General features: G+C 47.7%; 2 protein-coding genes across 7 annotated transcripts; both read right to left on the reverse strand.

Moving 5' to 3' along the window:
• Positions 1-1,476: 1,476 nt before the first annotated feature.
• cfap53 (cilia and flagella associated protein 53) lies at positions 1,477-4,613 on the reverse strand. Its single transcript, XM_014475535.2, has 8 exons — positions 4,467-4,613; positions 3,695-3,924; positions 3,456-3,629; positions 2,999-3,302; positions 2,703-2,921; positions 2,422-2,638; positions 2,236-2,338; positions 1,477-1,769 (listed from the first exon to the last, which is right to left on the reverse strand). Exons 1-8 carry the CDS (start codon positions 4,533-4,535, stop codon positions 1,547-1,549), a joined length of 1,539 nt encoding a protein of 512 aa, XP_014331021.2. The 5' UTR covers positions 4,536-4,613; the 3' UTR covers positions 1,477-1,546.
• A 758-nt stretch (positions 4,614-5,371) lies between these two features.
• On the reverse strand, positions 5,372-10,322 carry LOC111609417. 6 transcript variants are annotated; one of them, XM_023337840.1, is made up of 13 exons: positions 10,124-10,322; positions 9,623-9,706; positions 9,455-9,518; positions 8,595-8,796; positions 8,268-8,466; positions 7,989-8,157; positions 6,986-7,079; positions 6,867-6,890; positions 6,705-6,767; positions 6,379-6,518; positions 6,184-6,307; positions 5,838-5,908; positions 5,372-5,760 (listed from the first exon to the last, which is right to left on the reverse strand). In XM_023337840.1, exons 3-13 carry the CDS (start codon positions 9,461-9,463, stop codon positions 5,527-5,529), a joined length of 1,329 nt encoding a protein of 442 aa, XP_023193608.1. In that variant the 5' UTR covers positions 9,464-9,518; positions 9,623-9,706; positions 10,124-10,322; the 3' UTR covers positions 5,372-5,526. The 6 variants fall into 6 exon arrangements, with proteins under 6 accessions (XP_023193608.1, XP_023193609.1, XP_023193610.1 ...); XM_023337841.1 differs by lacking the exon at positions 9,623-9,706 and having other exon boundaries at positions 9,455-9,584; XM_023337842.1 differs by lacking the exon at positions 10,124-10,322 and having other exon boundaries at positions 6,379-6,491; positions 9,623-9,993.
• Positions 10,323-10,549: the final 227 nt, after the last annotated feature.

Here is a 10,549-nt window from a genome sequence, read left to right on the forward strand (position 1 = left end):
ACTCCCAGACACACCTGCTGCAGGTATGAGCCGCTCACCTGGAGGCCCCGCCCACTTCCCACACAATCACAGCTACCGGACCGGCGCCCTTAAATAAAACCCGGCCCGGTCCGGGTTCTGGTTCTGATCGGGGTTCAGGTCCGGATTTACTGTGAAGGGAAAGCAGAGATGGATCAGGGCGGGCTGACTGATCAGAACCAGTTACAGGACAGGATCCCACAGTGAAGCACGGTGGTGGCAGCATCATGCTGAGCCTATTCATCAATGGAAGCTTTTCTGGAGCCTCATCAGTCTGCAGCTGGACTCCTGGACCAGAACCAGAACCAGACCCGGTTCAGACGTCTGACCCAGTCTGGAGGATCAGCCACCTGCTGAAGTTCTGACCCAGTTCTGGAGGCTCGTCTCTGAGTGGAACCGGACCAGAACTGGGCCTGGTAGGGTTCTGGAAGGATGAACTGGGTCGTTATGGACTCAAACATTTATTCAGTGTTTAGTAAAAGATTCATTTTTAAAGAATCAGTTCATTTAATGAATCAGTTCATTAAAATGATTCATTCTTCAGCCTGGTGGAAACACAGCTGCTGTTATTCTATCTGGTTCTGGTTCTGGTTCCAGGTCCAGTCTGAAGCCAGTACAGAACCACTGGGAGTATCTTGAGTTTGGGTCAGAGCAGCCAGGCTCTTTCACAATAAAAGCCTGAGGGTGGAGCAGCAGCTGAGCAGTCTGTGCTGCTGAGTCATCCTGGTCCCTCTGACTCACCTGATCCAGGTCTGATCCTGGATGATCCGGTCTGCCGACCCAGAGTCTGGTTCCGCTCCGAGCAGCGGGCCGGCGGCGCCCCCCGGTGGCCGTCTGGAGAACTGAGCGATTATTGGACATTTTATGGATATTATGGTGATGGATGACGTTTATCAAGCTGTGTGGTGGTCCGCAGGTCGGAGCTGGTTGATAATAATAATAATAATAATAATAATAATAATAATAATAATAATAATAATAATTCTTATTATTAATATTATTATTAATTAAGGCCTTCAGCTCCAGGCCTCAGAATATTTAAACTGACTCTTTAAATCGGTTTCAGCTTTTATTTTGAAAGTCCAGGCCGTCTATCAGCTGTTTGATTAACTATAGATCAGAAATAAACAGGAAGTGATCAAATGAACGTATCTAAATTATTGATGACCATAAATGGAGAATAAGGTTAAAAATCACTTCAGTCCATAAAATATTGTAGCAGTCATAAAGGTCAGAGGTCAACAATGTTTGTTTACATAATGAAGCATAAACAGCAGCTCAAAAATAAACCCACAGGTCAGAACCAGAACTGGATCCGAATATCTGGCTTATATTTTAGTTTAACTTGAGATTGATTGATTGATTGATTGATTGATTGATCGATTGATTGATTGATTGATCCTCAGGCTCCAGGTTTGAAACTCGCTGCAGATCAGAAGCATGAAAGACTCAGACTGGACTGGTTTACTGGTTTATTACTGGTTAGTTGCTGGTTTGCGGTCCAGCTCTCGGTCAGTGGGTCAGTGGGTCAGTGGGTCTGCGCCGTCGGCTGCAGCGCTCTCCTGAACGGGTGGCTGCAGGCGTCCATCTTGTCCAGCAGCTGCTCCTTCCTCAGGCTGTAGAGCTGCTCCAGGATCCGGCCCTGCTGCTGCTCTTTGACCTCCTGCGCCTGCTGGTGGCGCCGCAGCTGCTGCTGATGCTGCATCTGGGCCTGCAGGTCTGCCTGGTAGGCGACTGCAACCCGCCTGCGGCTGCGCAGACAGAGGGAAGAAACAACAAACCTTCAGGTCTTTACATGTTGAATCCGTGGCGTCTGTTTGTGGTTACTATGGTAACGGTTTTACTGAGGCTGCGGTGAACTCTGGGTTTAACAGCTTCATTATTTACTGATAACTAATAATAAACTAGCTTTAAAACCATAACTCAGTTTTTAACTAAACACGATTATTAATATTTTACTAAACCTGTTTATCATTTCATGTAATAAACTGGTTACTATGGAAACCGTACGATCCGACCCAGGAAAGGTTCACCTGCTCGGTCCGCCCTCTATATAATAAATCCCAACAGGAGCAGAAATATTTAATATTCCAGGTTTCTGTGTTGTTTTGTAACATAATCAGAAACTGAGTTATTACTTATTATTGTTGTTATTATTATATTCATGTATGTTTGTAAGCAGCCAGGTCAGTTGATGATGATGATGATGAATCCTACCTCCTCCTCTGCTCCTCCTCCTCCATGGCGCCCAGCTCCCTCCGTCTCTTGGCCTCCTCCTTCTCCTTCTCCAGCTGCTCTTGTCTCTCCTTGTTTTTCTCCACTGATCAGATTCAGGAGGAGAAACAGGCTGAGAATCAGAAAACCAAGCGGCTCCATCCTGATCCACCAGCAGCTCCTCCTTACGTTTGGTCTGGATCTGCAGCCGCTGCGTCTCCAGCACCTCCTCCATCAGCCGGTCGCGGGCCTCCCTGCGCAGCCGGCTCTCCTCCTCCCTCTTCTTCCACGTCTCCTTCAGCTTCTCCTCCATCAGCTGCTCCGTCTCCTGCTCCTCCTTCTTCTGCTTCTGCAGCTCCTCAGCCAGATACTGCCGGTACCTCCGCTGCTCCTCGCAGCGCTCCGCCTGGAGACAGACACGCAGCAGGAGCAGGAAGCAGACCCCTGACCCCTGACCCTGAGCCGCCTACCTTCCTCTGCGCCTCCTCCTGCCGCTGCTCCGTCTCCTCCTTGTCAATCTGCTGCAGGATCTTCATGTCCGTCTCCAGCTCCTGCTGCTGCTCCTGCGCCAGGCGCCTCATCTTCAGCCGCAGGTCCTGCTCCAGCTGCTGCCGCCGCTCCCGCCGCCGCTGCTGCAGCAGCTGCTCCTCCCGCTGCTGCAGCAGGAGCTCCATCTTCTGTTGCTCCAGCTGCCGGAGGACGGAGGAGGACAGAGGTCAGAGGTCAGGCCTGGGCAGGCAGCGCAGCACAGCGCGGCGGGGCTCACCAGGAGCAGCGCCTCCTCCTCCTTCAGCTCCTTTTCCTGCTGCCGCCGGCTCTCCACCGCCTCCATCTGCTCCTGCAGCATCTGCCGCAGCTCCTGGTCCCGCTGCCGCTGCTCCAGCTGCTGCCGCGCCTCCTGCTCCTCCTTGACCTGCCGGTCGGCCTCCCACAGCCGGTGGAACAGCTCCTCCTCCTCCTGCTGCCGCAGACGCTCCTCCTGCTGCAGCTCCAGCTGGTGGCGGCGCTCCCGGTCCACCTGCTGCTGGCGGCGCCGGCTCTGGATGCAGCGCAGCTCCTCGCAGCGCTCCCTGAGGAGCAGACATGAGTTGGTAACGGTTTCTGTGGACCAGTTCCTGGTTCTGGTTCCTGGCCCGGTGTGAACAGAGCTGCGGTTTCTCAGACAGACCCGGGTCAATCTGCGTCGTTGGGAACCGGACTCGGTTCTGGTGGGCGGTTCTTACGTGAACAGCTGGTCCATCTTGTCGGACACCAGCTGCAGCCTCTCTCTCTCTCTCTGGTCCTTCAGGGTCTTCGCTCGCTCCCTCATCCTCACCTGCCTCTCCAGCGTCGTCTCCTTGCTGTCCTCCAGCTGCTGCAGCAGCTGCTGCTCCTCCGCCACCAGCAGCCGCCTGAGCCTGAGAGACACACGCCGCGTCACCGAGGTCCGCTCCGAGTTCCGGTTCTGGTTCTGTTCTGATACCTGTCTCTCTTCTGGCTGATGTTGGCCTCGTGCTGCTCCAGCTCCGCCTCCACGCCTCTCGCCACGGCTCCTCTGACGTAGCGGCGCTCGCAGCGCTGCAGCCACCACTGCTTCATGCTGCAGTCCCGGTACTCTTTGGTGAACCCCAGAACCTCGTCCCGGATCTCCTTCAGCTTCTGGTTCCGGTCCACCAGGTGCTGGACGGGATCCTTCTGGATCATCTTGTGTCTCTGAGACACGGAGACATGAGACACGGAGACGTCACAGCAGGAAACGACTAGATTTACAGACGGTTTGATGCTTTTAGAACCGTCATCATTTAATTAATTTAATCATAGATTTATTTATTGTTTCTCTATGACTCTGAATTGTTTCTTGACTCCCACTTGGTGGCCCTCTGTGGAACCCTGTGGCCCTCTGTGGCTCTCTGTGGCCCTCTGTGGAACCCTGTGGCCCTCTGTGGCCCTCTGTGGAACCCTATGGCCCTCTGTGGAGCCCTGTGGCCCTCTGTGGCCCTCTGTGGCCCCCTGTGGCCCTCTGTGGCCCCTGTGGGCCCCTGCGGCCCTCTGTGGGCCCCGCCCTGCACCTTGGGAACCCCGGTCCTACAGCAGCTGATCAGAACCGAACAAACTTCCCTCAGATTGTTATTATTATGATTCATAAAGTCACAAACTGCTGTCCTCCTGCAGTGTTCCGGCTCGGACGGGAAGCCGGGCCGGGCCGGTACCTGGAGCCGAACCGGAACCGAGCAGAAAACCGGAACTTTTCTCACCATCGCCATGGTTCGGGGCAGAATGAGGCGGATGTCCCGACATTTCAATCTCCCGTCGCTCTCCATCATTTTCTCTCTTTTCTCACGGAACCGGATCAGTTAAAAACAGAACCGTCTCTGCGGCGGGCCGAAGTTCGGTTACCATAGCAACGGGACAACAGGAGCGAGCTGACGTCAGACGGCCGGATGCCGCTGACGGCTTCCTGGCAACCAGTACACTAAACTCAATTAAATGAATTTATTTAATATTGAAACATTAATTTTCCTAAAAGCAGATTTTATTTTCAGAAAATAACAAATTATTTTCATATGTTTGTCTGTTTAGAATAAAACTTATGACAGGAAAATAAATCAATAACCAGCCTGTTTTCTCTCACCCGGACACTAGGGGGCCCCAACGAGTTCCTCACAGATTCACCTCCGGTACCGGTCCAGTTCACAGCAGAACTTTGTTTAGTTTTCGGTTTTGAATTAAGATTATAAAGAATATTTTAATTAAAATGAACTAAAATCTTCATGTTTTATTTATCTTCTTATTTTATGACCAATTTTCTAATTTCACTTCTTACCTGCATTTTTTATTTATTTTTATTTTTATTTTTATTTGTAAAAGCCATTTTAAGATATTTGGTAGGATTTGCTATGAATATAGTTTATATTTATGGATGATCAATAATCTTCCACATTTCGGTGTAATTTTACCTGATGCCACACGGTGGCGCTATCGGCTGTAATTTCAACAAAACCAAAAACAGTGAATCTGCTTTGCTTCACACATGAAAATGAAAATCATCTTAAGAAATATTGAAATAGTGTGAAGTTAATAAAGTGATTTAAAAATGAATATAAAATGGAAAACTGGATTTTTATCATAAAAATGATAAATTATTCATGAAGCAAATAGTTTTATTGGGAATCAGGATTTTATTCCTCTGGAGACATTTTTATGGAACATTTTTTGAATTATGGAGAAATGATCAGACTGACGCAGGAAACATTTGGGTTGATTTTTCCTGAATCTTCATGTTTGCTGCAGATTAAATGATTTTTCTTCTTGTTCTCAGTGGGAACAGAAACTTTCATCTGTGGCCTGCAGCATCACGCTGATTCCTCTCACGCTGATGTACAGCGCCTCCAGCTGGGCGGGAGGATGATCGACCTCAGCAGTTCCAGGATCTTCCATGTAACTTCCTGACTTCAGGAAGGATCCCACCCAGCACAGCTCCTCCGTCTCCAGCAGGGGGCGCACCAGGGACTCTGGAACTTCAACAGAACCCGTCTTGAGATGCTCCATCTGGTGACAAACAGAGTTTTCATTAATTCACTAAACTATAATTGAAGTAAAATGTCAGTGAGAGTGAAGGAACGTACTATCTTCATGATCCGGTCCAGAGTTTCCGGACCGGATTTGATCAAAGCAGCTGGAATATTCTCTGGTAGATCTGCACAGGAAACGTTTCCTTAAACCTTAAACCTTTAGCAAACGGTTCTCTGCTAAACAGTTCCAGGTAAAACTTGAGTTTTTTAGTCTAACCACAAAACTTTGCTGTTGGATTAAGGTCTAGACTTTGACTAGACCATTTTAACACAAGATCACCAAACATGCCAGCATCACAGACAGTGAGTTAATGTCCGCTCTGCTGTTGGATTGATATCTGCGCTCCGTATGGTTTAGATGAACCGACCCGGATAAGGAGCAGCCAGTGGAAGTGATTACCGGCCAAAGCGCAGACCAGCAGCTGAAGAGCTTCGGTCTGCTCTCTGGCAGCAGCTGAAACCAGATCCGTGAACGAAGCTGTGGCTCCTTCAGGCTGAGATCCTCCATCAGGGATCGGATCCAGCTGACAGGAGGACATGCAGAGTTTTACAGGCCGATCAGCAGCTGATGCCGTGTGTGGATGTTGGCTCTTACTGCCTCCTCCAGCTGAGTCAGAGAACATCCTTCCTCCAGAACCGCAGTGAGCTTCGGCAGCAGGTGACCGCAGCCGGCCAGCGACTCCCACACATCCACCTTCCCCTCCAGAACTGCAGAACCAACACAGAACATAAATCCTGAAAGATGGAAAGGAAGGAAACCGGGCTAAAGAAGAGGCTCCGTCTCAGCCGAGGCTGAAGAAAGAAACTATGACAGGATTTAAACTGGTTTTATGGATCTAATGATGTGAAGGCAAAGTGATTACTGGGAACTCAGAGAAGATTTAATATCAAACTGAAAATCCCTGATATATAGAAACTCACTGCCAATCATGTCCTGTGCCAACGTCGTCAGTTTGCTGATTTGCCTCTTCATGAGTTGGATAGCTGTGAAGTTAATTAATAGGAAACTTAACGAGCTTCAATTTGACTTCATGTCAGTGTGAACATAAAATTAGAAAAAATAAAAAAGGAGAATATTCCAACCTGCGAACATCACAAGACCAAACCCTATGAAGATAAAAGCAGAGAGTTAACTTCACATGTTTAACTCCTGGTAAATTAATATTAGGTTCAGATTTAAATAGAAAACATTTTGCTCTTACTCAGAGTGTTTCCATCCAGCATCATCTTTTGGAGAACAAAACCAAAAGTTTTATTTTGTGGGATGATGAGGGTTTTGATTCCAGACACCTGAGACTGTAAAACAAATCGGAGGAGCATGAAGCGACCCGATCACATGAAACTTTCATCTGCTGATTCTCTCCATCACTGATCTGGAGCCTGTTTGAACAGGGAAACCCCGTTAAGATCCATTATGATCCGTTATGATCCCTGTTATGATCCATTATGATCCATTATGATCCGTTATGATTCTGTTTAAATGACATAAAAGTATCAGAGAACCAATTCATTTTACTATTTTGTTCAGAGACAGTCTGGACCAACAGTTCTGAACATTCTGGTCATCGTCAGCCAGATGAGCCGTTTGGTTTTCCTCTTCAGGCTCATTTGCTTATGAACTAATTTGTATTATTCTTAAACGTCAGTCGGGGGCCATTTGAGCTCCAGGAGCCCCAAATGGCCCCTGGGCCTCAGTTTCCACACCTCTGCTTTAAATGTTATGAACACCAAGCAGGAGGGGCCCCAAAGAGCCTCCAACATGTCAGACCATACCAGAATGGAGCTCAGACACATTAGCGCCCCCACCTGGTGAGTCCAGGAAGGGCAAGAGGGACAGACCCGCTGCCTGCCTGGCACACCGGGGTCAGGGGTCACCTCTCTGCCTGCTGCACCTCTGGTGCCATTCATGAACTCTCTCCCACATGGCGTTTGCACGTATGTCTGTGGTAGCGTGACGTGTTGCTATGACTACAGATCTGGACGTCTGAAGTGATGATTCACCAGTAGCCGGGCGGACCGACATACGGGTCTCGCCAGTAATTTCCCGGTGGGTCGGTGGTTCGGCTCAGGGAGGAGCTGTCGGTTCATGAAGACCGTCTGAGCATTCGGTCAACATCATTCAACATCCATCAGGAAGTTAGCGCCTCCTAACTCCCTCTGGACTGGGAGATCAACCAGCCTCGCTTGGAGTCCCTGACTACTCACCTTCATAGAGACGCTGACGAAGCTAAATGCTGTTGCTCCAAATTTCCCTCCAGAGGACGCCTTGCCCAGAACCCGGACCTCATCCTCGTTGTAGAATCTCTGCACCACAAAAGCCAGTTTCTCTCCTGTCTTCATGTTCAGGTCGTCCACAAAGCTCTGCTCCAGTTTGCTGTAAATTATGAAGACGAGCAGAAAGGTTGTTGGGGAAAGATGGAGATTATTCACTGACTTTATAATTAGTGACAGAATTAGATGAAGGGAATGCAGAGAGACTCTTACATTGTCTGGTACCGTAGGTTTGCCAAGTCCTCGTCTCTGACAAACTCTTTCACGATGGTCATCGGGCACATTGCGTCCGTAGAGTCCCGTTTGACCCCGACGCGACCTGTGACTTCATTAAGTCGTTCTTCTACCACCACGCCCTGAACACGGCGCCAGAGACTCTCGTAATCCTTCACGTGAGTTTCAGGGTGAGGCTCTAAAGGAAGAAGATGAAACCAGTTTCAGATCAATTCAGTTTGGTCAAATGAATGGAAGTCAATACAAAGTACAACACAGTGTGTGTGGCGGTGTGTGTGTGTGTGTGTGTGTGTGTGTGTTACTAACCGAGGGAGAGGTTTTCCTTGGTAAGATCGGTCAGTTTAAGTCTCAGTGGTTTATATCTGCCGTTTGAATCAAACAGACCGAACTTCTTGGTTTTAATCTTGACCACGGTCAGCAGAGGCCAGTTGAAGTTGTAGTCCCAGTTACTCCTCACCGACGGTCCCAGTTCTTTCCTCAAGACTTTGGTTAAACTCGGAAACAGACTCTGTGAACGTAAAGCACAAAGACTCAACAAAATGGCCGACAGAAAAAGGAATATTAGTGTTATGATGAGACTGATGGCAGCATTGTGCTTCTCTAAATTGTTTCATCTTCCTTGCATAAAGCTGTTATTTACAGAGGAATGCTGCAGGCTGGGAAATGTTTCTCATCGTCAGCAGATGATTTCCTGCTGCTCCATCAGTTTCTTTCCTCTTTTATTCTGGTGACATTAAGACTTTGGTTTGATCTGCAGAAACTTTCAGTCTCACTTACAGCTTCTGCTAAAAAGATGGAGCTTTTTATTTTTCACCTTTAGTCCCTCAGGTCAAAATGTGCAGATCATGTTTTATTATCATGAAACGTGGTCAAAAGTAGTCGGGGCTACAGCTTGGTTGAAAATATTAAATTGACAAATATTTAATGTATTAAAGTAAAAGAAAATCTTAGATTGTTCTTAAGGCATTAAGATCCAAATAAAGTACAGATCAGGTTGGAGGTGAGGCACCAGAGAAAACCTCCGTTCTGCACCTCATGGATTTCATCATATTGAAATTTAAACATGAATCTTTTTCAAACCTCAGAGCAACGGCAGGTTTTTTTTTCACCAAATCAGAAAATCTGTCCTGCAGGAATCATGTTTAATACGATGACAGTCGTCTCACCTCTGCCATGTTGGCTGCAGGATGAATCTGAGGCTTGCAGTGAACCGGATCCGTCTCCGTCCGTCTTTAAATAGGAATAAAACGGGTCAGTCCAGTTCCTCCTCCATGCAGACACACAGACCGTCTTTTTCTGGGATCAAGAGTTTCAAAAAGAAAAGAACTACTGACCGAATGGACCGCTTTCTGCCAGAAGAGATTTATTTATTTACAGCCTCCACTTCTTCACTCACTAAGCTCCACATCCAGATCAAACTGAAAATCAAAAATGTTCCACGTTGCAACATTTGCCTTCTTTCTCAGCCACACGTCATCCAACGCTGAGCGACTGGCTTTCAGAGACAAAACTCATGAAATTTGGGAAACATTGAACATTTACACAAATAATAAATATCTTTTACTGCCAAGAAAGCAGCTTTGAAAGAGTTGGATGGTCCTTTGTTGTAATTTGCAGAGCTTAATTATTTTCCCCTGAGACTGTGGCTGACTGAACCTTTTGAATGTAATAAATAATTTATAAGGAAACAGAGAGAGAGAGAGAGAGAGAGAGAGAGAGAGAGAGAGAGAGAGAGAGAGAGAGAGAGAGAGAGAGAGAGAGAGAGAGAGAGAGAGAGAGAGAGAGAGAGAACCCCATCGTCCCCAAGAGGCAGACCCCAAAATCTCATTAAAAACCTTCAACTTGTTCTTGGCCAAACTGTGAAAGTTCTTGGATCCGATCAAAGAAACCCAGCATGAAGCAGCAGATTGTGAGGCCTGAACCTTCGGCCCGCCGGTCGGCCTCATCAGAACACCAACGGTTTCCAGGGTCTCTTCTGGATGATTTGACTGTTCCCGACACAACCCTGAACGTCAGCGAATGTTTCTGCGTTGTACGGATTTGGGCCATGCCTTCGTGACCTTTTGGATGAACTGATCAAATCATCCGTCTTTACTGGAAAATTCCCCTTTTTGGTTTGGAAACTCTTGTGAAAGGTTCTGGTATCTCTGGCCAAAGCAACTTCTCCTTTTCTCAACACTTTCTGTTCCTCATCTACCATCTTTACTTCTGATCCATTTCCAGTCAAAACATCATTTAAAGAGGCGTATCAGAGATGTTTA

The sequence above is a fragment of the Xiphophorus maculatus genome, chromosome 8 (assembly GCF_002775205.1).
Source record: "Xiphophorus maculatus strain JP 163 A chromosome 8, X_maculatus-5.0-male, whole genome shotgun sequence".
Classification (NCBI taxonomy): Eukaryota; Metazoa; Chordata; class Actinopteri; order Cyprinodontiformes; family Poeciliidae; genus Xiphophorus; species Xiphophorus maculatus.

What these genes read in the sequence shown, in the direction of transcription:
- cfap53 (XM_014475535.2), bottom strand. Translation starts at nt 4,535, where the DNA reads ATGATGGAGAGCGACGGGAGATTGAAATGTCGGGACATCCGCCTCATT. An exon ending in ATCAGCCAGAAGAGAGACAG is followed by an intron (nt 3,630 to 3,694) that starts GTATCAGAACAG and finishes TGTGTCTCTCAG; the next exon opens with GCTCAGGCGGCTGCTGGTGG. An exon ending in GAGGAGGAGCAGAGGAGGAG is followed by an intron (nt 1,770 to 2,235) that starts GTAGGATTCATC and finishes CTGTCTGCGCAG; the next exon opens with CCGCAGGCGGGTTGCAGTCG.
- LOC111609417 (XM_023337841.1), bottom strand. An exon ending in TGACTCAGCTGGAGGAGGCA is followed by an intron (nt 6,308 to 6,378) that starts GTAAGAGCCAAC and finishes TCCTCCTGTCAG; the next exon opens with CTGGATCCGATCCCTGATGG. An exon ending in GCTGGTCTGCGCTTTGGCCG is followed by an intron (nt 5,909 to 6,183) that starts GTAATCACTTCC and finishes TTTCCTGTGCAG; the next exon opens with ATCTACCAGAGAATATTCCA.